Source organism: Hemiscyllium ocellatum, chromosome 38 (assembly GCF_020745735.1).
Source record: "Hemiscyllium ocellatum isolate sHemOce1 chromosome 38, sHemOce1.pat.X.cur, whole genome shotgun sequence".
In the NCBI taxonomy this organism is placed as follows: Eukaryota; Metazoa; Chordata; class Chondrichthyes; order Orectolobiformes; family Hemiscylliidae; genus Hemiscyllium; species Hemiscyllium ocellatum.
Genome location: NC_083438.1, coordinates 18,411,819 through 18,436,854, shown reverse-complemented (window position 1 = coordinate 18,436,854; position 25,036 = coordinate 18,411,819). Strand labels below are relative to the sequence as shown.

Genomic DNA, 25,036 nt, shown 5'->3' with positions numbered 1-25,036 from the left:
GCTCTGTTCAGCTGCTCCTTGCCAAGTTCCCGCTGTCTCTGATCTCCAGTTCTCTGTACTATCCGAGATCCTTAAAGTCACTAATTTCTGTTCTGGACAAGACCAGACTCCCAACCGTGCCAAAGAATGTTATAGAGATAGCCTAGACTGTAACATTTTTAAAAAGGTAAGCATAAGGTGCTGTATTCCAAATGTGATTTGATTGGTCTACCACTAAGCTTTAATCAAAACAGACTTTATTTGATTTTCATGTAGTAGAAATAGTGCAGGATAGATGGGCTACAGATTTGTTGTGTCATCATCCTGTTTCCTTTCTCTTGCCCCTCCCCCTCCCCAGTCGAAGCTAAACACTTAGAGACACAGTATAGTTTTACCTCCTTCATCTTTATTCTGGGCCCTGGAGTGAGAGAGAACAATCGTCCATGTGCACAGAGACATGGGTTCACGGCCTTCTCTGGAACAGAAGTTTCCCAATGAAATATAGTTATTTTTACAGGGAGGAGTATCCAGATAAGGCAACATACGTATTGGTTGGGTGACCATTACAATCAGCGACTGTCAATAGTAAATATGAAGCCATCTGCTCTTTCACAATGAATAACTGGCTTCACACAATGAATACTTTTCACCTTGTTAAACTGACCTCACATACTGAGTGCTACCTCATCTTGTTAAATGGCTCTACATAATGACTGCTTTTCCACCTTGTTAACCCATTATCCTTGCATCCAGCACCTCATTGTTAACTATGAGTTCTTACCTGATCTGAGTCATGCTCAGCTGAACCTCTGGTTTCACAAAATTCAAAACTTAACTCTTGCCGTGTCTGCTTATACCCCTATATACATTCTCACCATAGGTTGACGCAACGTTGAGGGCTGAAGGGCCTGTACTGTGCTGTAATGTTCTATGTCATATAATAGTTAAAACAAACAGAATTGGCATAATTTAACAAGATAATGTATTATTAAACCACTAATCATCAACATTGGCAGCATCCCATATACACACTCTTGCAAAGGCAATTCAGCAACACCGTTATTAGTCTCACACATGATTTCTCTCCCATCCAGGAGAAAAAAAATTCAAAAATAATATGCCCTTTTTTTGATTTCTTTACAAGAGGAAGTAGAAGAGAATTGAAAACCTTTCTCTTGCAGCCAGCAAAAGCTTCCAACTTACTGAACGCAAAATCAAAATTCTTTTGGGTCTTTGTGAGACTGATCCCACCTGCTCATGACTCTCTCTTTGTCTTACTTTAGAAAAAAACACAACCAGGGAGAACTCAAAGCTGTTTACCAACTGCTTGTTTGAAGGAGATGTTTGGGTATTACTGTGACCGCACCCATTTACCAGAGAAGCAGTACAGAACGCATCTCTTTCGAGGCGTAGTATCATATTCCCCTTCATGCCTCAAATTCTCCAAGACCTTTTTTATATCAGAGTGTAGAAGTACTCACCACTGAGGAAAAAGGAGAGACTGATCATTTCATGTCTCACCTATCTGCACTTGCATTCCACTACCACAAGGCAGCACTACAGAAGGTTTCACATTATGGTCCTGACTTCAAAGGTCTCTGAAACTAGGGACTTTTTCCACTGGAGCAGAGGATGTTGAGGGGTGACTTTATTACAGGCTTATAAAGTCAGGAGAGGTGTGAATGAGGTGAATGGCAGGTGTCTTTTCCCTCGGGTTAGGTTATTTCAAGACTAGGGAGCATAGTTTTAAGGTGTGAGGAGAAATATTTTAAAAAGACGTTCAGAGACCACTTATTTTACAGTGGTTCATATGAGGAATGAACTTCTAGAAAAAGTGGTGTAAGCGGCTACAGTTACAAAGTTAAAAGCATTTCGCTAAGTACAAGGATATGAATTGTTTGGAGCGATATGGGTCAAACGCAGGAAGGTGGAACCAGTTTAGTTAGTGATTCTGGTTGGCATAGACTGGTTGGAGCGAGAGGTCTGGTTCCATCGACATGACTCTATAACTGTATTAAACTGGTTGATAAATTAATCAGCTTTGGCTGATTATCTGTAAATTCCTGTCTTAAAGCTGAAATTAAACTGCACCCAGTCAGAAGAGCAACTTTTTTTTGATAACAGTTGGGTTTCTTGTTTTTTCGCCTTGGGCGGCAAGTGACTTGAATAAATCAAGTCCATCTTACCTCTTCGCAAATGGTCTGCCTCTTATTTCTGGGACTGGGATTCTTTTTTTTGAGATTCACTCCCACCCCTCACCTGAGCTACAGCAGGGCAACAACTTTGCTGAATCTGCACTAATCAGGTCTGTAAGAAATTTGAATGCCCCAACAAGACCATCTCTCAATCTTTGCAACTCCAGAGAATACAGGGCCAGCCAACTCAATCTGACCCCAGTAGGCAATCCTTCCAACACAGAGAACAGTCTTTTGAGGATTTCTTCATGCTCTCCAGATCAAGTGGAAACAGGCCCTTCATGCCAGCAAGTGCACACCGACCCACCCGGACCCATTCCCCTACCTTATTACTTTACATTTACCCCTGACTAATGCACCTAACGTGCACATGCCTGAACACTATAGGCAATTTATCATGGCCAATTCACCTAACCTGCAAAAGTTTGGATGTCCAGGATATCTTTGCAAGGAGACAAAAATCATAAACTACCCCCGAGCCGCAGTCCCACTAAAGCTCTATACAATTGCGGCAAGACTATGGTACTCCTTCAGTTAAGCCCACTTGCAAAAATGGCCAAACTACCATTTGCATGTTTAAATCCAACACCTGACCCATCACCACAATCCTGAGGAAGAGTTGTACGGCCCTCCGTTAACTCTGTTTCTCTTGCCCGAGAGGCTGCCAGTCCTGCTGAGTCTTTCCAGCATGTTTAGTTTCCAATTCTGATTTCCAGCATCTGCAGTACTTTGCGTTTATTTCCTTGTCAAAGTAAACTTAATAACTATTTGAAGATGAAGATGGAGGGGAATGAGACAGGTTGAGTAGCTTTTGCAGAGAGCCAACACTGACCAGAGGAACTGAGTGGGCACCTTCTGTGTTATAACCGTTCTATAGTTTATATTCCATTTCTGCTCAGTTCTCAATCTTTAACTTCAATTTTGGAATGAAGTGAATAGCTTGCATTCCTCATTCATGACATAGCATTTCCAAAGTGCCTTTCAGCTTGTGAATTATTTTTCACTTGACCTGGAGGCAAAAGATAATCGCAAACCTGTGCAGAGCCAGTTCCTGCAAACAATAATAAAATGAATGATCTGTTAAAAGTGTATGTAGTAGTGCACCGTTTTGTGTCACAAAGTCTTGACAGTGGGCTGCAAACTACTGTCTCACAGCGTCGGAGACCCGGATTCAATTCCAACCTCTGGCAACTGTCTGTGTACAGTTTTCACATTTTCCCCATGTCTGCAGGTGCTCCAGTTTCCCTCTCAATCCAAAGATGTGCAGGTTGGGTGAATTGGCCATGCTAAATTGCCCATTGTGTTCAGGGATGTCTGAGTTTAATCAGGGGTAAATGGAGAGGAATAGGGTAAGGGAATGGGATGGATGGGTTGTTATCAGAGGGTCAGTGTGCACTTGTTAGGCCTGTTTGCACACTAGGGATTGCACACTAGGGAATACTGTCCAAACTCATTACCTCTAAACAAACCTTAAGTTCGTGCATCATTTACTTCAAGTGGTTATGAAGACATTTGGTACTTGCCTTTTATTAGCTGAGGCTTGGAGTTTAAGAGCAGAGAGTCGATTCTGAAACTGCACAAAAGGTTGGATAGGCCACAGCTAGAGTATTACATGTAATTCTGGAATCCACATTACAGGAGGAACTGGAGAAGATAATGTTGAGATTTACTAGGATGTTGCCTGAGCTGGAGGGTTTCATTTATGAAACGAGGTTGTTTTAATTGGAGCAGAGGAGACAGAAGAGGATATGACTGAGATGTGTAAAATTATGAAAGGCATAGATGGAGTAGTAGATGGGAAGAACCCTTTCTCATGGTGGAGGGATCAGTAAATGGAACAGGCACATTGGGCTGAAAAGCCTTTTTCTGTGCTGTAGCTCTCTGATTGTAACCAGTGCACCTCATTCACAGATTACACTAGTTGCATGAAAAGGTGAAGAATAGACATGTAAGAATGATGCTGGTGTTGAGAGGATGTGAAACAGTTAGATAAATTTTGGTTAAATTCTCCAGAATATATCAGTTTAGGTTAGGATTGTTGGAAGTGTTGAAGACCCCAATTAAATGCATTAAAAGATAATTTCCCAGAGTTCCTGGATCACGATGCAGGCCAAGTCGACAGTGAAGAAGTATATCTAAGACCATAAGACATAGGAGCAGAAATTAAACCATTAAGGTATTGAGTCTGCTCTGCCATCCAACTATGGCTGATCAGTTTGTCATCTCCATTCTCCTGCTTTCTCCCCATTATCCTTGATTCCCTTGATATTCAAAAACTTATCTCTCTGTCTCAAATATACTCAATGATCTGGCCTCTACAGCCTTCTGTGGCAATGAATTTCACAGATTCACTCTCTGGCTGAAGTTTCTCCTTATTTTCATTCTAAAAGGTCTTCCCCTTCCTCTAAGGCTATGCCCTCAGATTCTAGTCTCTGCTACCAATGGAAACATCTTTCCAACATCTACTCTGTCCAGGCCATTCAATATTCTGTATGTTTCAATTGGATACCTCTCGGACCATTCTTCTGAATGTCTTCTGAACATGCTGCAGGGCCAGTACATCCTTCCTGAGATATGGGACCCAAAACTGCACACAACTCCAAATGAGCAAAGAGCTCTTGATCAGTTGGGTCAATGGGCTGAAGAACGGCAGATGGAGTTTAAATTTGGATGAATGTGAAGTATTGCCTTTTGGTAAAACAAACAAGGACAGAACTTATTCAGTTAAAAGTAGGACCTTGGATAGTGTGGTAGAACAGAGTTACCTAAGGGTTCAAGTACATAATTCTTTGAATTTTGTATCAGATTTAGACAGGATGATTTAGAAGGTGTTTAGTGCACTTGCCTTCATTGTTCCAACCTTTTGAGTGAGATTTGGGACATCATGTTAAGATTGTACAGGAGGTTGGAGAAACTTTGTCAGGAGTACCGTGTGCGGTTCTGGTCACCCAGTTATTGTAGGGTTATTATTAAGCTGGAGAGGGTTCAGAAAAAAAAATTGGGATTTTTGCTGGGAATGGAGGGTTCGAGTTAACAGAAGTTGGGATTTCTTTAGTTGGAGTGTCGGACATTGAGGGGTGACCTTTATAGAGGTTTATAAAATCGTAAAGGGGTATAGGTAAGGTGAGTGACAGGCGCTTTTTCCTTTGGGTTGAGGATTTCAAGAATAGTGGGCATGTTTTCAAAGTGAGAGGAGAGAGATTTAAAAGACACGAGGGACACTAGCGTGGTTGGTTGTGGAATGAACTTCCAGATGAAGTGGTGGCTGCGGACAAAACATACAAGATGGATAGATCAGCCGTGCTCTTAACAAATGGCGGAGTAGGCTCGGCAGGCCAAATGGCCTACTCCCGCTTCTATTACTATGAATCTAATAGCTCATACCCTCTAATCAGGACAGCATCCTGGTAAACCACTTCTGCACCCTCTCCACATCTTTCCTTTAATGTGGCGACCAGCGTGGCTTGTGCAATGTCTTATATATTTTATGAGACATACTTATTGAAAGACTCCCTGTTTCACCAAAATCTGTTTACAGTCTACTGCAACAAAGTAATGTTTCATTGCAGGCAAGGCAGCATTGATTGAGATCTCACCTTATGGCCGCCTAGTTCAAAGTCATCTGAAACTGGAATCATTTGGTTAACAAGCAGGGGGCTGGAAGAACACAGCAAGCCAACATTTTGGGTGTAACCATTCTTCAGCACTAGGGCTGGGTGTAAGGGGAGCATCTAATTAAAATGCTACAGGAATTTGGTTCTTGGCTGTTAGTGTCCCGCCAACAACTCGGGTCCTCCTCGTGCCATCTTCGTGATTGACTCAGTCCCTGTCAGGCTAGGACCATTGGCAGCCTTCCTGACTGCTGTGATACTTGGCTGGCGTTGGTTGGGAGATGCGTTTTTCACCCCAGTCTGAGACTACCTAGGTGGGGGAGGGATGTGGTGGGTGTGGAAACTGAGTGGCCCCTCCGAGTCCTTGCTTCCAATGCATCTTGCCACCCCTCCCTATGACGTCTGCCCTGAAACCTTCCAAGACCCTTCTATTCTGTGCCTCCTCGATCCAAAAGACCCCAACAGAAAGCCAACTGAGTGACCACGTTTCATTTGCTGATGCACATAAGCTCTGGTGGTCTCTCCTGTTCAGCACGATTTGTTCCTTGCACCACATTCGGCTTAAAAAGAAATGGAAAGTTCCGCCCTGTTGTTTCCTCTGAATTCCTTGAAACATTTGATCTTTAATCTTAAGTGCGGGGAGTTGAACAAAAGTTTGGGCAGTCCCATCTTGTAGTTTCTCCCCCACCTAGGTAATCCAGGTTGTCATTTTAATAAAGTTACACTCCATTACCCTGGAGGCTGAAATGTATCCCTTTTCACATATGCCCAGAGCTGCTCACTATACTCAAAGGTAAACATGGTACTCCAGGGTGGCATGGTGACTCATGGCTAGCACTGCTGCCTCATAGTCCCTGGGACCCAAGATCGATTCCAGCCTTGGGTGACTGTCTGTCTGGAGTTTGCATGTTCTCTGCATGTCTGCATGGGTTTCCTTCAGATGTTCTGCTTTCCTGCCAAATTCATAAGACTTGCAGGTTAGGTGAATTGGTCACGTTAAATTGTCTGTAGTGACAAAAGATGTATAGGCTAGGTGGGTTAGCCAAGGTTAGTGTAGGGTTGTGAAGACCAGTAGGGGGACTGGGTCTGGATGGAATGGTGTTCGGAGGGTCAGTACAGACTCAATCGGCTAAATAGCCTCTTTCTGACTTAAGGAGTTTTTTTGGACACAAAGGCCATCACCTCCATAACGTTTTTGATAATTTTCTATGTATGTCTGTGACATTATAGCTACCTGTGTACTTAGCCCCCAAGGTCTTTTTGAATTTCTACAGATCTTACCATATTAAAGGCGGGGGTGGTGGTGGTGCTGGTGAGGGGAGGGGCTGGGGGGGGAATGGGTGGCGTTGAAGGAACAGTCCTCTTCTGTTCCTTTGATGGTCAAAGTGATTTGCCTACACAGAAATCACTTTGCTCCACAACTTTGCCAACTTACCTGATGTGCCAACATCTTCTTATAATCTGTTTCCATTGATAGTACTTACAAAGCCTCCCATCTTGAGGTATAGGCAAACTCATCTATGTGGACTCCTAGCCCATCAACTTGGTTGTTAGGAAATAGAGTGTCTATTTGGAGTCCAACAGTGATGTTTGTGGTGTCTGTCTTTTCTGCCAATTTGAGTGCCTGTCCATTTTCCATACCAACTGTCTCCTGCTAATCAAATCAGTTCCCTAAGCAAGTCAATGATTTTTCCTCAGTCTGGTGGGCACCACATTTGTTAACAGACTCATGCAAGGGATTTCATCAAGTGTCTTTTCAAAATCCATATTGAAAACTTCCACAGATATTTTGCCGTCCACCATTTTAGCCATCCCTTCAAAATAAAAGCTTTGTCAGGCATCAGACCCTTTACAAATCCACGCCAGCTCTCAGATCAGCAGAAAGGTTCATGATACCTTCTATTACAACGCAGAGGTCGAACTCCTCTGTTATTTAAAATCAAACACCCAGCAAAGCTCGTCTTGCCTCGTAATTGGTTTAAAATGTACGTGAGTGACAGAGAGCTCCTAAATTCCACAATTTAAAAAAAACAATTTACTTTTTCTAACTCCAGTAGTGAACATTAAACAAAAACTATTTGCAAATCCAAGACCCCCTCTTTTTCTTACTACTTACTATCTGACCCCAACTCCATACAAATAATATACTGTTCCAATAACACACTTAGTAAACATTACATTGACTTAATCTCAAGATGACAGTGTCTGGTGTCTTTGGCATTTTGACTCTTCCAGCTGCTAATCTCCCTGGGTCATCGTCTTCTTTTTTTTACTCTGAGAATGTTTCACGTGAAAAGGTACCTTTTTGATAGATTGTCCTCTAATTTCTTTGAGGACAAAATGTTAGATGGGCAGTTTGCTGTCCAGCTCTACAGCAGTTGCTCACTTTTCAATGGTAGTTGCTGTCCCTTAATTTTCAAACTACTGTGTTTCTATACCCCCATGACACATTAAATTCTTATAATTTGGTTGGTTTTCAGGTGTCAAAAACAATAAAATTTAAATTCCAATGGCTTTTGGTATCCTGGGCATAATTTAAACTAACTGGTTAAATTCAAATTGTTGTCAAAACAACCAAAACTCAGGGATCCATTCAACAGCCAATTGTTACATCTAGAATAGCCTGACCTTTAACTCGCAACTGTGGCTGTATTTTAAATTCAGAAAAGCACTTTCTATCATCATGACCATACATGTTTTCGATTTTGTAACACTACCGTTAATTACAGGCTCTAGTAATTCCCCAACAATGAACATTAGGCGACTGGCCCTGAATTCCCTGGTTGCTCTTTCTCATTTTGCTTCAAAATATGCATCATGTTCCAATCTAATTGAAGGATTCCCAAGCAGAGTGAAATTTCTAACATCATAGAAAGGATGTCTGTAATGTCGTTACTGACTTCCTTTAAAACTGTGGCCATCAATCAATCAATTGTGCAACTGTTTTCTTCCTTGTTATTAAATTGAGCGAGTCCTATCTTTGACTGCAAGGCATACTGCCAATGAAAGTTCTAGGCAAACTCAAAATTCGTGACCTTTCTGACTTCTGCTGGCCGGCTTGTCTCCACCTATCTGAAAGGGAAACCCAACCATTAATACCATTCTGCTTTTGCAGCATGCTTGTCCAGTCTCCCATTTTATACTCTGCTCCATGACTATTCCTTAATTTTACCCCCAAAAGTCCCCACTCTCTGCTTACTCCTTTTTCATTGTCCATGTTTAATTTTCATCTTTTGTTGGTTTAAGCCTCTTGTCCTTGTCAACCAAATTCGCACAGCTTCCTTGGAAAACTTGTAACTGAGTGGATGTTGTTTTGCGTGTTCTGACTATGAGCGGACTTGTTTCTACATTAGCTATCATCTTTTAAATGTTTGCACTTGTTGGTCATTCCATTCCTCCCTCCTATTTTATGCATTTATTTGGTCCACTTACCTAATACTTTGCATTTTATGACAAGAGCATTTGAGCACCAGAGCCAAGAAGCTTTGCTTCTGTTGTAAGGGACACGAAGACTGCTGCTGGAGTATTGTCTGCAGTTTCTATTCCCCTTGCCTGAGGAAAGACAAAGTTCCCACACAAGAGTGTAGTGGAAATTGGGACAGTACTTTTAGGAGCGCTCAAAGAAATGGAGGCTTTATGTTCCACAGTTTTCAAGAATGAGAGGTGAGCTGAATTGTGTAAACTCTCTCAATGGATGGATGTTTCTTCAGGCTGAGCAAGTCTGGAGGAGAAAGTGAGGACTGCAGATGCTGGAGATTAGAGTCGACAGTGTGTTGGGAAAGCATAGCAGGCCAGGCAGCATCCGAGGAGCAGGAGAATTGACATTTCGGGCATGAGCACTTCATCAGCACTTCACCATTCCTGATGAAGGGCTTATGCCTGAAACGGCGATTCTCCTGCTCCTCGGATGATGCCTGACCTGCTGTGCTTTCCTAGCAACACTCTCTTGACTCTGAGCAAGTCTGGAACCGGGAGCACAGCCTCAGAATCAGAGGTAGTCCACTTTGGACGAGGATGTGGAAGAATTTCTTTGTTTAGAGGGTGGTGAATCTTTGAAATTCCCTACTCTAGAGGGATGTGGAAGCTCAGTTATTGAATATGTTCTGCTGTGGATAAATTACACTAGTTACCTTTTTTTAATTTGGCTACTTATTAAGAAATCTCAGTTAATCGAATACTGAAACAATGATTTAAACTTTACTACATGTAGCAACCAAACTAAGACCCCTCAAGTAAACAAGTTCAGCCTCACAACTTAACTTGGCTATTATCTAATCAATAGTGGAATTTAGCTACAATTTCAACAAACAATGTCATTTTCTGGAAGCGTCCAAGATGTGAGCCACGTGCAGTGCTGTCCAAGTTCTTCTAATTAAGGGTTCTAGTTTTGGATTTTTACAGACTTTTGTGCTTCAGGTGTACAATGTGATATTATCGATGATTCTTTTAGATTCTTTTGTCCAAAATATTGCAAGTTTGCAGCTTGCTGCCCGATCAGACTTGCTCCTTGTCACATTTAGCCTTTAACTGCCAGTTTTGAAGATGTAGCTTTCTCGCAGAAAACTCCTTAAACTCTTCTGCAGGGCAGTTATATGTCCTTGTGGCATAGGCCAATTATCATGGAGATTTTCAAACCATTTTATTCATGTAGGTTTGACTCCCCTTTTTTGCTAGACGTGGCGAATTCGAACAAAGAATAATACAGCACAGAAACAGGCCCTTGGGCCCTCCAAGCCTATTGCCATACATTTTTGCTCTTCCATATGCAAAATGTCTTCACTTACAGGATCCCTCTATTCCCTTCCTATTCATGTATTCATCCACGTGCTACTTGAATGCTGCTATTGTGTCTGGTCCCACCGCAACCTCTGGCAGCATGTTTCAGGCACTCGCCACCGTCCTATGTGAAAACTTGCCCTCACATATCTCTCTTTTTTAAAAATCCCACCCCACACCTTGAACCTCTGTCCCCTAGTAATTTACCCCTCCACCTTGGGAAGAAGCCTCTTACTTTCCCCTCTATCCTTGCCATTCACAGTCTTCATAAGCTTTTATCAGGTAACCCCTCCACCTCCAGCATTCCAGTGAAAATGAACCCAACCTTCCTTCATAGCTAAGATCACCCCATACCAGGCAACATCCTGGTAAATCTTTCTGTGCCCTCTCCAAAGCATTTACATCCTCCTGTACAATTTTCCAAGTGTGGCCTAAACAAAATTCTGCAGAACTGCAGCGTAACTTGCCCATCCTTATATCCGATGTCTTCTCCAATGAACACAGGCCTTTACTTTTTTAACCACTGTAAATACATTAAACTTCTCCATCATTTCCTTTTGGATATCCTCGCATGCCAAGGTGCCAGGCAATCCAATCCAGCTAAATAAAATTTGAAAGAACTGCACATGCTGTAACTCAAAATAAAAATGGAAGTTGATGGAAAGGCTCAGCAGGTCTGGCGGTATCTGTAAAGAGAAATCAAAGTTAATGTTTCAGGTCCGGTGGCCCTTCCTCAGAATTCAGTTCTGAGGAAAGGTCATTAGACCCAAAACATTAACTTTGAGTTTTTCAGCAATTTTCGTTTGTGTCCAATCTAGCTGTCCACATATCAGTCTTTTTTCCCAAGTACTGACTGACAGCAAGTATGTCATACCTCTTGAATATGATCAGTTTATGTAGATTATTCTGGATTTACCCTTCCCACCCCCCAACCCCAGGTTATAGTCCAACAGGTTTAATTGGAAGCACACTAGCTTTCGGAGCGATGCTCCTTCAGGTGATATTGGAGGGCTCAATCGTAACACAGAATTTATAGCAAAAATTTACAGTGTGATGTAACTGAAATTATACATTGAAAAATTGAGTGTCTGTTAAGCCTTTCATCTATTAGAATACAGTGATAGTTTCACTTCTTTCATGTGTAAATCACAAAACCTTTTTTAAAAAAAAAGTTTTGTGATAGGTAGACAGGAAGGAACTTTTCCCCTTTGGTCGCTGGATTATTGACCAGGGCCGTACATTTAAGGGAGGGGACAGAAGGTTTGGAGCAGATGTGAGAGAAACATTTTTACCCAGAGTGTGATGGGCATCTGGAACTGACTACCTGTAAGAATGGTAGATGTAGAAAGCCTCAATCTTATTCTTCAAATGAATGATATTATGTTACTGCAAAGGCCTCATAGTATTATCACTAGACTATTAATCCAGAAACTCAACTAGTGTTCTGGAGACCTGAGTTTGAATCCTGCCATGACAGGTTGTTGAATTTGTAACCAGAATTTCTGGAATTAAGAAGGTATTGCCATAGTGTTAAGGATTTAGGTGGAGAGGAATTTGTGTGTACAAGAAAATGTTCTCATTCAGTATGTAGATATGCCTATGAGAGAAGCTGCAAAACTTGACCTATCCTTGGGAAATATGGCCAGGTAGGTGACCAAGATGTCAGTGGAGGTGCACTTTGGGGCCAGCGTCCATAATTTTATTAGTTTTGAAGTAGTGATGGAAAATGATAGACCAGATCTACAAGTGGAACTTTTGAGGAAGGCCAATTTTGATGGTATTAGGCAAGATCTTTCAAAAGTTGACTGGGAGTAGATGTTAGCAGGTAAAGCAATGGCTGGAAAATGGAAAGCCTTCAAAAATGAGATAACAAGAGCCTAGAGACGGTATGTTCCTGTTTGGGTGAAAGGCAAGACTGGTAGGTGTAGGGACTGCTGGATGACTAGACAAATTGACATTTTGGTTAAGAAAAATAAGGATGCACATCAGGTATAGAAGGCAGAAATCAAGGTAATCGTTAGCACATAAAGGCAGTCGAAGTATATTTAAGGGGGAAATCTGGAGGGCAAAAAGGGGACATGAGACAGCTTTGGCAAATGGGATTAAGAAAAATCCAAAGGGATTTTATAAATACAATAAGAGCAAAAGGGTAACTAGGGACAGAATAGGGCCCCTCAAAGATCAGCAAGGCAGCCTATGTGTGGAACTGCAAGAGATGGGGCAGAAATTAGTATTTTGCATCAGTGTTTACTGTGGATAAGGACTTGGATGGTATAGAATATGATGAAATAGATGGTGATGTCTTGAAAAATGTCCATATTGCAAAGGGGGAAGTGCTGGATGTCTTAAAACACATGTGGATAAATCCCCAGGACCTGATCAAGTGTACCCTACAACTTTGTGGGAAGCTAGGGAAGTGATTGTTGGGTCTCTTGCTGAGATATACTTGTATCATTGATAGTCATAGGTGAGGCAGTGGAAGACTGGAGGTTGGCTAATGTGGTACCACTATTTAAGAAAGGTGGTAAGGAAAAGCCAGATAACTGCCAATGAGCCTGACATCAGTGGTGGGCAAGTTGTTGGAGGGAATCCTGAGGGACAGGATTTACACATTTGGAAAGGCTTTGTGCATGGGAAATCATAACTCACGAACTTGATTGAGATTTTTGAAGAAGTCACAAAGATGTATGGTGAGGTCAGAGTGGTGGATGTGAGATATAAACTTTTGTAAGACGTTTGAAAAGGTTCCTCATGGTATACTGTTGTGCAAAGTTAAATCTCATAGAATACAGGAAGAACTAGCCATTTGAATACAGAACTGGTTTGAAGGTAGAAGACAGGGTGCTGATGAAGGGTTGGTTTTCAGACTGGAGGCCTGTGACCAGAAGTGTGCCACAAGGATCAGTGCTGGGTCTGCTGCTTTTCGTCATTTATGTAAATGATTTGGATGTGAACATGGGAGGTACAGTTAGTAAATTTGCAGATGACACCAAAATTGGAGGTGGAGTGGACAGTGAAGAAAGTTACCTCAGTACGACGGGATCTTGATCAGATGGGCCAATGTGCTCAGGAGTGGCAGATGGAGTTTAATTTAGATAAATGTGAGGTGCTGCATTTTGGAAAGGCAAATCAGAACAGGGCTTGTGCACTTAATGGTGAGGTCTTGGGGTGTGTTGCTGAACAAAGACCTCTGAGTGCAAGTTCATAGATCCTTGAAAGTAGAGTTGCAGGTAGATAGGACAGTGAGGAAGGCATTTGGTATGCTTTCCTTTATTGGTCAGTGTATTGACTTTAGGAGTTGGGAGGTCACGTTGCGGCCATACAGGACATTGGTTCGGTCAGTTTTAGAATATTGCATGCCATTCTAGTCTCCCTCCTATCAGAAGAATGTTGTGAAATGTGAAAGGGTTCAGAAAAGATTTGTAAGGATATTGCCAGGGTTTGAGCTACAAGGACAGGCTGAATAGGCTGGGCTGTTTTCCCTGGAGCATCAGAAGCTGAGGGGTGACCTTTATAGAGGTTTATTAAATCATGAGAGGCATGGATAGGGTAAACAGACCAAGTGTTTTCTGTGGGGTGTGGGAGTCCAGAACTAGAGGGCATAAGTTAAGGGTGAAAGGGGAGAAATTTAAAGGGACGTAAGGGGCAACTCTTTTATACAGAGAGTGGTTTTGTGTGTGGAATGAGCTGCCAGAGGAAGTGGTAGAGGCTGGTACAATTACAGCATTTAATAGGCATCTGGATAGGTATATGAATAGGAAGGATTTAGAGGAATACGGGCCAAGTGCTGGCAAATGGGACCAGATTAAGTTAGGATTTCTGGTCGGAATGCACGAGTTGGATCAAAGAATTTGTTTCCATGTTGTACGTCTCTGTGATTCTACTCAAGACCGTGAAAACTGTTGATTGACAACAACAACTCATCTGGTTCACTAGTGTCCTTCAGGGAAGGAATCTACCATCCTCACCTGGTCTGGCCTTCATGCGACTTCAGGTGTGCAGCAATGTGGTTAAATCTCATGTGCCCTCTGAAATAGCTGAGCAAGCTAGCCACCCAGTTCAAAGGCAATTAAGGATGGGCAATAAATGCTGGCCAGCTGGCAATGCCCACATTCCATGAGTAAATAAAAAAAACTTGACAAGGCTGTGGGCCAAGTGCTCCAAAATGGAATTTGCATTGTTGGCATCAGAGATCCACAGTACGGAGACAGATGTTTCGGTCCAACTTGTCCATGCCAACTAGGTATTCTAAATAAATCGCGTTCTGTTTGCCAGCACCTGGCCCACATCCCTCTAAGCCCTTCATATTTGTACTGTATACCCATCCAGATGCCTTTATTAAATGTTGTAACTATACCTCTTCTAGCAACTCATTCCATACAAACACAACATTATGCATGGAAAAAGTTGCCTCTTCGATCCTTTTTAAATCTATGTCCTCTAGTTTTGGACTTCTCCACCCTTCCACCCTGAGGAAATGACCTTGTCTATTCACCCTATCCATGCCCCTCATGATTCTATAAACCTCTATAAGGTCACGCCTCTGCCTCCGATGTTAAGGGAAAATAGCCCCAGCCTATTCAGCCTATCCCTCCAGCCCTGTCAACATCCTTGTAAATCTTTTTTAAACCATTACGTTTCACCACATCCTTCCTGTAGCAGGGAGACCAGAATTGCACACAGCATTCTAAAACTGGCTTAACCAATGTCCTGTGCAGTTGCAACATACCTCCCAACTCCTATACGTAATGCACTGATGAGTAAAGGCAAACCAAGCACCACCATCTTCACTGTCCTATCTACTTGTTAGGTCGTTGTTTTGACTGGTACAGATGTGATGCGCTAAAAAGCCTTTTTCTGAGCTGTAGCTCTCTCATTATATGACCCTTCTGTGTTGTTTTAACATCACTTCCTGGGACGTTAATATCATTGGCAAGGCTAGTATTTGTGACCCATTCTGAATTGCCCTTGAGAAAGTGATGGGAAGTGTTTTTCTTAAAGCTCTGCAGTCACTGTGCTGTTGTAACACCCACACTTGCTCGGAAGAGTGTTCCAGGGTATTAATCCAGCAGCAATGAAGTGATAATGATGTCCCAAGTAGGGATAATGCGATGGAATTAAATCAGTTTTTTTTTACTGTTGGGGGTCAACATCCTGAAATTCCTAACACTAAAATCTCTGGGCATTATGGCATCATGTTCAAATAATGATCAAAATCAGTGAGTGGCAAAATTAGCTTCTTTATTCAGAAACCGCAAGTAGCACAAGTTCAAGGTAGCAATAGAATCCTGAAATACAGTTCTCACACGAGCCTTTTTATGCACAATTCTTACCATAGTAATGGAATTTTAATATATGTTACACTGTTTTATCTATAGTACACAAAGGTTTGAGGGGCTTCTGTCCTGGGAGATAGGTTAAAGCATGTCAAATACTGGCTGCTACTTCTGATAGTTTTGAGTGTCTGTCCAGTCTGCTTACATAATTAAGAAGTGTTAGTCCTTCTGTCTTTTAAGTTAGTGAACAAGTGCTCTAAGTTAGAAATTGTACCTGTATCTAATAAAAGAATAAAGTTTATTAAATTGATTATCGCAGTTGGATTGTGAGGTTTGTCTGTTATTTGCCAGTGTGAGTTTCATTCATTCATTCACGCGATTTCACGGAAGCCCTGCTTTGACGGTTTCTTAAAGGGATAATGGCCCAGTTTAAAAGATATTTTAACAAGTGCATACTAATTAGGGAAACTGTTTGTCCTGTAATCTATTCAGGTCTGAGAGACGGTTGACAAGGGCTGATTAATGTTATAACCTTTCATGGAGACTTGATGGCAGTCATGATATTGGTCTGTATGCTACACTTAGTCAGAGGTAGCAAGGGTCGATAAGGTGTGAATGGGCTTGAAAAGGCTGTTTTGATTAGACAAAATTTTAAAAAAACCTATATCTTATGATTGTAAAATAAATTACAGACTGGAATTTTATTAATGAATGAATGAAACAGTGTTCGAGTGGGGAGTTATGCATGAATGAAACATGAACAAGTGGGTTAGTAAAGGAGTTATTAATACTGGGTTCCCATTCATTTATGAATATAGCGAGCTGGTGAGTGGGTTAAAGATAATCTAAACCACAACATCTCACATGGACTGCAGTATTTGAGTGCCTCATTAGCACCTTCCCTTGGGCAGTTAGGGGGATGGTCAATAAATGCTGGCACGATCAGCTTTGCCAACATGTTGGGATAATTTTTTTTAAAAAAAAGGACTTGCCCTCAGATTCAAGGTAACTGCATCAGAGGCATTCAAGGAAGCTAATCTTACAATCACAAACTCCCACATATTTCAGTTCAGACAGACATTGGTCTCCCTTAACTCAGTCTATGCTGAAACCATGTTTCTTTCAAATTCTTATTTTGTTTTGTTTCTCCCTCATCCTTCCTGCTACAAACATTAAACAGGGGACAGATATTGAAGATAATTTGTCTTGTTAGCATGAACCACTTGATAAATATTCAAGGCGGATGGCCTCACTGCACCAAATACTCACACTTTCCAAATCTCCAACTTCCTTCACACGCCCAATAATTTCCTGGCCTCTGTGTGTGATGGCTTTGTGTATTTTCTGTCAGTTATGGCTAAAATCTATCCAACTTCGACCACTTTTGGTAAATGCCAACAGTTCTTGCAGAGGGAAGCAAGAGTTGACCTTGCAGGTCACTGACCTTCCACAAGAACGTACAGCCCAGTGGCTCAGTGGTTAGCGCTGCTGTTTCACAACACCAGGGACAGTGGTTCAATTCTAACCTCGGGCGACTGACTGTGGAGGTTGCACATTCTCTTTCTGTCTGGGTGGGTTTCTCCCGGATGTTGCGGTTTTCTCCCACAATCCAACGATGTGCAGGTTAGGTCAATTGTCCATGCTAAATTGCCCAGTGGTGTGTCCAGGGATGTGGCAGGCTAGGTGGGTTAGCCATGTTGACAATTCAGGAGCAGAGGCTGTCTGGATGGGATGTGCTTTAATGGGTCAGCGTAGATTCGATGGGTTGAATGACCTGTATCTGCACGGTGGAGATGGTGATTCTGTGAAAAGCTCCCTTTTCCATTTGTGGATGCTACTGCTGCTGTGTGCCATCTGTGCCAGGCCATCCTGCTCCACTCTCCCTGCATCTGACTCACAGCAGCTGGCCATACTGGCAGTAGGGGAATGGAGGTTAGGGGAGGGTAGTAGGATAAGCGCTAGATTGTTCATCCAAGAGACCCAGGTAATATTCCATGGACACTGGTTCAAACTCTGCCTTGGCACGTGATGGAATTTTTTTTTAAAAATCCAGAATTAAGAGTCTAATGATCATTAACTCAATGTTGGCTGTCAGACAAATCCAATCTGAATCACATATCCTTAAGGGAAGGAAACTGCCATCCTTACCCAGTCTGGTCTACATGGTGTGGCATGGTGGTTCAGTGGTTAGCATTGCTGCCTCACAGCACTAGGGACTTGGGTTCGATTCCAGCCTCTGGCTATTGTCCTTGTGGAGTTTGCGCACACTCCCCGTGTCTGTGTAGGTTTCCTCTGGGCGCTCCAGTTTCCTCCCACAATGCAAAGATGTGCAGTTTAGGTTCATTGGCCATGCTGAATTGCCCAAGAAGTTCAAGGATGTGTGGGCTAGGTGCATTAGTCAAGAGAAAATATAAGGATAATAAGGTGGGGAAATGGGTCTGGGTGGGTTACTCTATGGAGGGTTGGTGTGAACTTGTTGGGTCAAAGGGCCTGTTCCACACTGTAGAGATTCTATGACATGTGAGGCCTGACCCACAGCAACACAGTTGATTCTTAACTGCCTTCTGGGCAATTGGGGATGGGCGATAAATGCCGGCCTAGCCGATGATTCCATCTTGCGAGTGAATTAAACAAAGAAACTAAAATTCAGGTGGTGAGATCTGGAATTAATAAGGTAATTAACAAGCAATAATCCCTTTTTAATCGGCAACTTGCTAATGCCTAATGAGAATTTCACCTCGACGCCTGGAACGTAGGTAGAAGATGCAGCAAGTTCTTCCAAACATTGCTGAACGTAGGGGGAAAAAAAAATAAACAAAGCAACTAACTCGGGTTCCCGGCTCTTTCCGCAGGACAAGCTGGCGCAGAAACCAAGGAACCCGCTGGGCGGTGGAGAGCGCCCGCTCTCCATCCAAGCCCCCACCCAGATGGAGCAGGAGGCCCTGGATATTGTGGAGATCTACAGCCGGAGGAGCATCGAGAATGGCGAGGCTGGAGGCCAAGTTTCGCAGGGTGCCTTCTGCATTCCTGTAGCCACTCGTGATTCGCTGAGGCGTGGCGTCGGAAGCGCGGTCGCCCTGGATTGGTGGGGAGGGGGGTGGGTGGGTGGCCACTCCGTGCAGCTATTACCTTCCCTGGCTCCCGGGTGCCCGCTGACCCCCTTCTCCCCTCTCCCTTTTTTCCTCCAGGTCTGTCCCATTACCTGGGCTTGGCTGGGCACGAGATGGAGGAGCGCCCCCTGATGGGCGAGGCGCCATCACCAGCTCCGTCCTTTCAGTACCACAACACGGAGATCAGTGTGGCTGATGGGAGAGAGGGCGAACTCCAAGAGTCCTCACGCGGTGAATTGTTCGGCGGCAGCGAGCAGGAGCTGAACATACTGGAAAGGACAGTGCAGGAGACAGATGGCCACAGGGCCAGCTCCGACTCCAGCTATGCCGAGGAGCACCGAGACGCGGAATTGAGTGGCCCGGCTTTCAAGCGTAAGATCTTCCATGTCCACCACCAACTGCTGGAAGCCTTGGACAGTTTGTCTCGGAGCTGCCTCACCCTATCGGAGAGTGTTGAAGACTCTGCTTCCATACTGTGTGGCGTTCTGCCTCAGGGTATCACCACCCTGCAGTCTGCCATGGAGCACATGGTTAGCTCAGTGGAAACGGCGGTGAAGCCCCCCGTTCTGGAGCCCGTGGCACCGGCCTTGGCCTCGTTGATCGAGGCTCAGACCAGTGCCATCCAGGCCCTGGCCTGCACCATCTCCTCAGGCTTGGAAAGGTTGGGGGCGCGCATCGACCGCGGCTTTGGCCGCGTCACCGGCCTCCTGGAGTCTGCCCTGCCTCCGGCCAGCGGGGGCGCCGACGAGGCCCGGGCACAGGGTGGTGCGACAGGAGTGGCACGGTCCCGCCCCCCTCGGGACTCCAGCGCGTCCACACCTTCACCGCATCCCCAACCGCCCACTGCCCCGGAGGCAGCGATGGTATCTCCACCCGAAGCCAGAGCCCCTTGTGCCCGGGCTCTTCGAGATCGCCGACCGTAAGCACCTCGCCAGCCCCGACCGAGTACCAGTGCCACTTATTTAAGAGGGAGATGTTTGTTGGGGGGAGTAGACAGGCGAAGTGGGGGGTGTTGCTGAAATCACCTTTTTTGTGGAAACACTAAAAGGAGCAAAGAAAGCACTTCCGAACCAGAATGCAAACTCCACCTGGGTGACAGTGTTGGTTCACAGAATTTATATGAATCAATAAAGTGTTACCCGGTTTGGAGCCCTGCCTTTGTCTGCTGGGTGCCTGTATTGGTGATGAAGGACATGAGAATGTCTGGCATCAGGCGCAGTAGGGTGCTGCTTCAGTCTGGTCTGTCAGTTAAAAGCTCACTGGAAAGGGGCCCAGTGGGACCCAAGTTCGCCCAATGGCAACAAACAAGCTTATGGTCAACTCGGGAATGGGAAGGACTGCTTTCCAACGAGCTTCTGCTGGACTCATGCTGGGTCCTTCGCTGTTTGTATCTCAGTATCAGTGATGTGGGTTTCATGTCGGGTGTGTAAGCTTAGGAGAATGTGGCATATTGGTAATGTGTCCACGTGGATAGAGCAGTAAAGAAGGCTTTTGGCACACTGGCCTTCATCTGTCAGGGCACTGAATATAGAAGTTGGGATGTTATGTCGCAGTTGTACAGGATGTTGGTGAGGTCGCATTTGGAGGATTGTGATCAGTTCTGGTCACCTTGCTGTAGGAAGGACACCATTAAACTGGAAAGGGTGCATAAGAAATTTACAAAGTTGTTGCCAGGACTCAGTGGACAAGCTAGCACTTTTTTCTTTTAAAATGTAAGAGGCTGATGGGAGATCTTATAAATTTCCACAAGATCATGTGAAGCATGAATAGGTTAAGTGTGTTCAGTCGCTTTCCCAAAGTTGGGGAGTCAAGGACTGGAAGGCATCAGGTTAAGTTTGGAGAGGAAAGAATAAATGAGAACCTGAGGGGCAATGTTTTGACAAGAGAGGGTAATAAACATTTTGAATGAGCTGCCAGTGGAAGTGTTTGAGGCGGGCACATTTAAAAGACATTTGGACAAATACATAGACATGGAAGGATATGGGTCAAGTGCAGGGAAAAGGGTTTAGCATTGACATTTTGATTGGTAAGGACCAGTTTGGGCCAAAGGGCCTGTCGCTGTAGCGTTGGACTGATACAGTTACATGTTAAAAGGCATCTGGATGGTTTCATGAATAGGAAGGGTTTATAGGCATACGGAGAGGAGTAGAACTTCTTCAAGGTCGCCATCCTTGGCAGAGAATTCGCAATAAGGTTAAAATAGAATAGATGAAAGTGAGGGCTGCAGATGCTGGAGAATAGTCGAGTGTGAGATGCTGGAAAAGCACAACAGGCCAGGCAGCATCCGGAGGAGCAGGAAAATGATTGGGAATCATCAATGAAGGGCTTTTGTCCGAAGCATCGATTTTCTTGCTCCTTGGATGCTGTCTGACCTGCTATGCTTTTCCAGCACCACAGTCCTGTCTCTAATCTCCAGCATCGCAGTCCTAACTTTCACTAGAGGCATATGGGTCAAGTCCTGGCAAATGGGACTAGATTCGGTTAGGAAATCTAGTCAGCATGGACGAGTTGCACCAAACGCTCTGTTTCCATGCTGTACATCTTTGATTTCTTGATTGTTCATAGAATTAATCACAGAATTGTTACAGTGAAGAAAGAGACCATTCACCCTGACATGCATCCAATGATTTCTATTACCTAGTTACCATCTTCTGTTCTTCCCATTTCCCTTCCTATCCAAAACATCACCCCATAACACTAATGCTGTCGAGACACAGCTTCAAACCCCAACACGGTGGAAGTTAAAATCAATTAATAAGTCTGAAACACAAAACCAGTTCTGGAACTATCGTCAGTAGTTCTAAAAGCCAAACTGTGAATGTGCCCTCTTGAGGTTTGCCATTCTTATCTGGGGTGTCTGGCCCATGACTCCAGAGCCAAAGCAATGTGGTTACCCTCTCAAGTGGTTTAGCCAACCACAGTTTGCGATCTGCAACAAACACTTGCCAGCGAAAGATCCCACCCAAGATCAAAGAGAGAAAACTTAACAAAAATGTTGATGGATGATAAAACAATTGGCCACATAGCTGCTAATAAAGCAGAAAACTGCACACTGCAGCAAGTGGATTTGTCCGATTTGGCAGAAAGTTCATCAGGAGTGTGAGCTAATGCACAGACACTGCAATTATTTTGGAGCAGAAAGGGCAGCAGATTTGAGAACACCACCACCTACTATGTCCAATGCAAGTCATACACCATCCAGACTTGAAAAACTACGCCATTGTTCCTTCAGTGTCTCTGGGTCAAAGTCCTGGACAGTACCCTCCCCAATAGGTCTGTGGGTGCACATACAGCAGATGTACTGCAGCAGTTGAAGAAGCTAGCCCAGCAATAATTACTCAAGGGTAGTTAATGACAGGCAATATGCTTATGCCACCTAAATCTTATGAATGAATAAGAATGAAAATTTGGTGCAGTAACATCAGGGGAACTTTTTTTTATTTCAAGAGGAATAACATGAAATTGTGACAGCAGATAGAACGGGAGGATGGAAGGGAGGTGTGGTATCAAGCTTGCTTCATACTTCCATGAACATTCATGCAAGCAAGTGTCCTCGTTTGTTATGACCTGCCTATGCTGCTCACAAATCAAAATTTTTCACTGTATCTTAGTACATGTGACAACAATAAGTCAAATCAAATCATAAAATGTATCCAGAATAGCCAATCCTTGAGGTCACTTGATATTCAACACTGTGTAGTCTTGTTTCTAAGGGCAATATCCATTTATATTTGTGTATTTTTGTTCATGGACTAAATTTGAAAGAAAAGGATTGAATGAGGAATTGTGGCACTTTCTCAAAATCAAGTTTCTGAATTGTATTGTAAGTTGTGCTTACACTGCCGATCTGTTCAAGCAGGAGGGGAGGCAATTTAGAGACGGGCCAGTCCAGGGACTATGTGCAAAGTGAGCTTTGGCTGGCAACTGGTTTTGTCAAGTTGTGGATTCCTAAGGCTATGAGCATGACAACAACTAACTGGCTCTAGGTAGGTTGAAGAGCTTGTGGGTGTGAACAATACTGGCAGAGGCCTTCAGACTGCTGCAGGGACAAAGTAGTGTGTCTTTCTAACAAGTAAAATAGCTAAAGACCGAAGAAAGGTAGTTTATGTTCCATCACTAGTTGCTGTAAGCTGTGACCTATCACTAGTAGATCGGAGACTTTGCAGCTAATGTACCAATTGCCTCTGCCTCCTGTGAAGAAGTGGAAAGAACCTGGAAGAAAGAGATTAAAGAACAGAAAATACTGGCAAGCAAAAGGATCACCTCCGTGAACACTATGGGGTTTTTCCTGACAATATGGGCTAATGAACCACTTACCCAATTTTCGTTTCTTTATCCACTCCATGCATAACACTATTTTCTTCCGTGTGTCTGTGTGTGTATGCAGAGGGCTCTTCGGAAGGGAGAGTTATTTGTTGACAATTTATAGTTGTTCACCTGTGGTTACAATCTATTTATTTGTAATAATAAGAATACTTGTTACATATAGAAACCTTGTCTGTGTTTTCTGCTACCCTGAGTCTATCTTCTCAGTACTTTGTGCACTTCCATAAACATGTTAAGCCTCCAGGAGTAGTGAGGTGTAGCATACTTGAGACCCCAAAGCTGTAGCTAGTGTCATTTGATTTTTTTTTAACTCCATCACAACACATGTTCAGCAGTAGGAAGACAGTCCTCACTAGTCCTATTACAGGGAAGCTGATTGTCCAGTGACAATACCACTAGCCTACCAAGTAATGTCCTGAGGACGTGAGTTCAAATCCCAGCACAGCGTGAGGTGGAATTTGAATTGAATAAGAAAACTGGAATTAAGAGTCTAATGATGACCATGAATTAATTGCCGATTGTCAGGGAAAATCCATCAGGTTCACTAATGTCCTTTAAGAATGGAAACTGTCATCCTGGCCTACATGTGACTCCAGCTCATTGACTGCTTACTGGTTGGTTGAACTGATCGGCTTTGGAAGGTATGTTTTTAACAGGTTGACTGTCACCCTGTGATGCTTTCAACAGGCATGATGGTCATTGTTATCGAAGGGAGAGCTTACTGCTAAGCCATACTCTAGAAGCCACTACAGCACTCTACCCACAAGTGTGGCCCAATTCAACAAGAGTCGGGCATAACCTGAGCCACCAGGAATGGAAAAATACAGAGCAGCCTTTGCAAATGCATGCAACACCAGGGTACCACTGACTGAAAGTACAGAGGGTGTCACTTGCCTACTCTGCCAGATGTTGGAACCAAGTTCAACTAATGTGTGACCATAGGTTAAGAAGCAGGTGTTTTAATGCCTGGTACCCCAGCAGCAGTCACAAACTTCTCCCTTCAGTGTTTTCTCTCTGCCAGTAACACACAAAGAACAGGGGGAGTGTATTCGTCCCCTCGAGCTTGCTCCACTATTTACTACAATTTTGACTCATCTGATAGTAACCTCAAATCTATATTCCTGCCTACCTCTCTCATCAGCTTGCATATCGAAAAGGTCACCCATCTTGGCCTCAGAAATTAAGTAAAGGTACTGTTTGCCCCACTTTTCAGGAAGTGACGTCTATAGATTTGTGACCTTCTGAAAGAAAGAAAAGGCAGAAGTGTAGAATCCCTGCAGTGTGGAAACAGGCCATTAGGCCCAACAAGTCCACACTGACCCTCCAAAGAGTAACCCACCCAGACACATTCCCCTACCCTATTACTCTACATTTCCCCTGACTATGGTGCACATCCCTGAACACCATGGGCAATTTACTGTGGCCAGTTCACCTAACCAGCAGATATTTGGACTTTGGGAGGAAACCAGAGCACCCCACACGACACTGGGAGAATGTGCAAACTCCACACTGACAGTCACCTGAGTCTGGAATTAAACCCAAGTCCCTGGCACTGTGAGGCAGTAGTGTTAACCACTGAGCTACCATGCCACCTGGTGAATCTCTCCTGCACTCCCTCCATGCAATCATACGCTTGCTGTAATGTGGTGACCAGAAAGGTACAGAGTATTCTAAGTGTGGACACTCTGAAGTTCATACCACTCCAACATGACTTCCCTGCTTTTGTAATCAATGCCATAATTGATAAAGACATGTCCCATATG

At 43.6% G+C, this 25,036-nt stretch overlaps 1 protein-coding gene across 1 annotated transcript in view; it reads left to right on the top strand.

Moving 5' to 3' along the window:
• LOC132833979 (uncharacterized) overlaps positions 1-23,439 on the top strand; it is a 38,708-nt gene extending 15,269 nt beyond the window's left edge. The window contains exons 2-3 of the mRNA XM_060852689.1: positions 18,690-18,849; positions 19,026-23,439. Coding sequence (XP_060708672.1) covers positions 18,690-18,849; positions 19,026-19,870 — 1,005 coding nt within the window. The 3' untranslated portion in view covers positions 19,871-23,439. The remainder of the gene's footprint in view (positions 1-18,689; positions 18,850-19,025) is intronic.
• Positions 23,440-25,036: the final 1,597 nt, after the last annotated feature.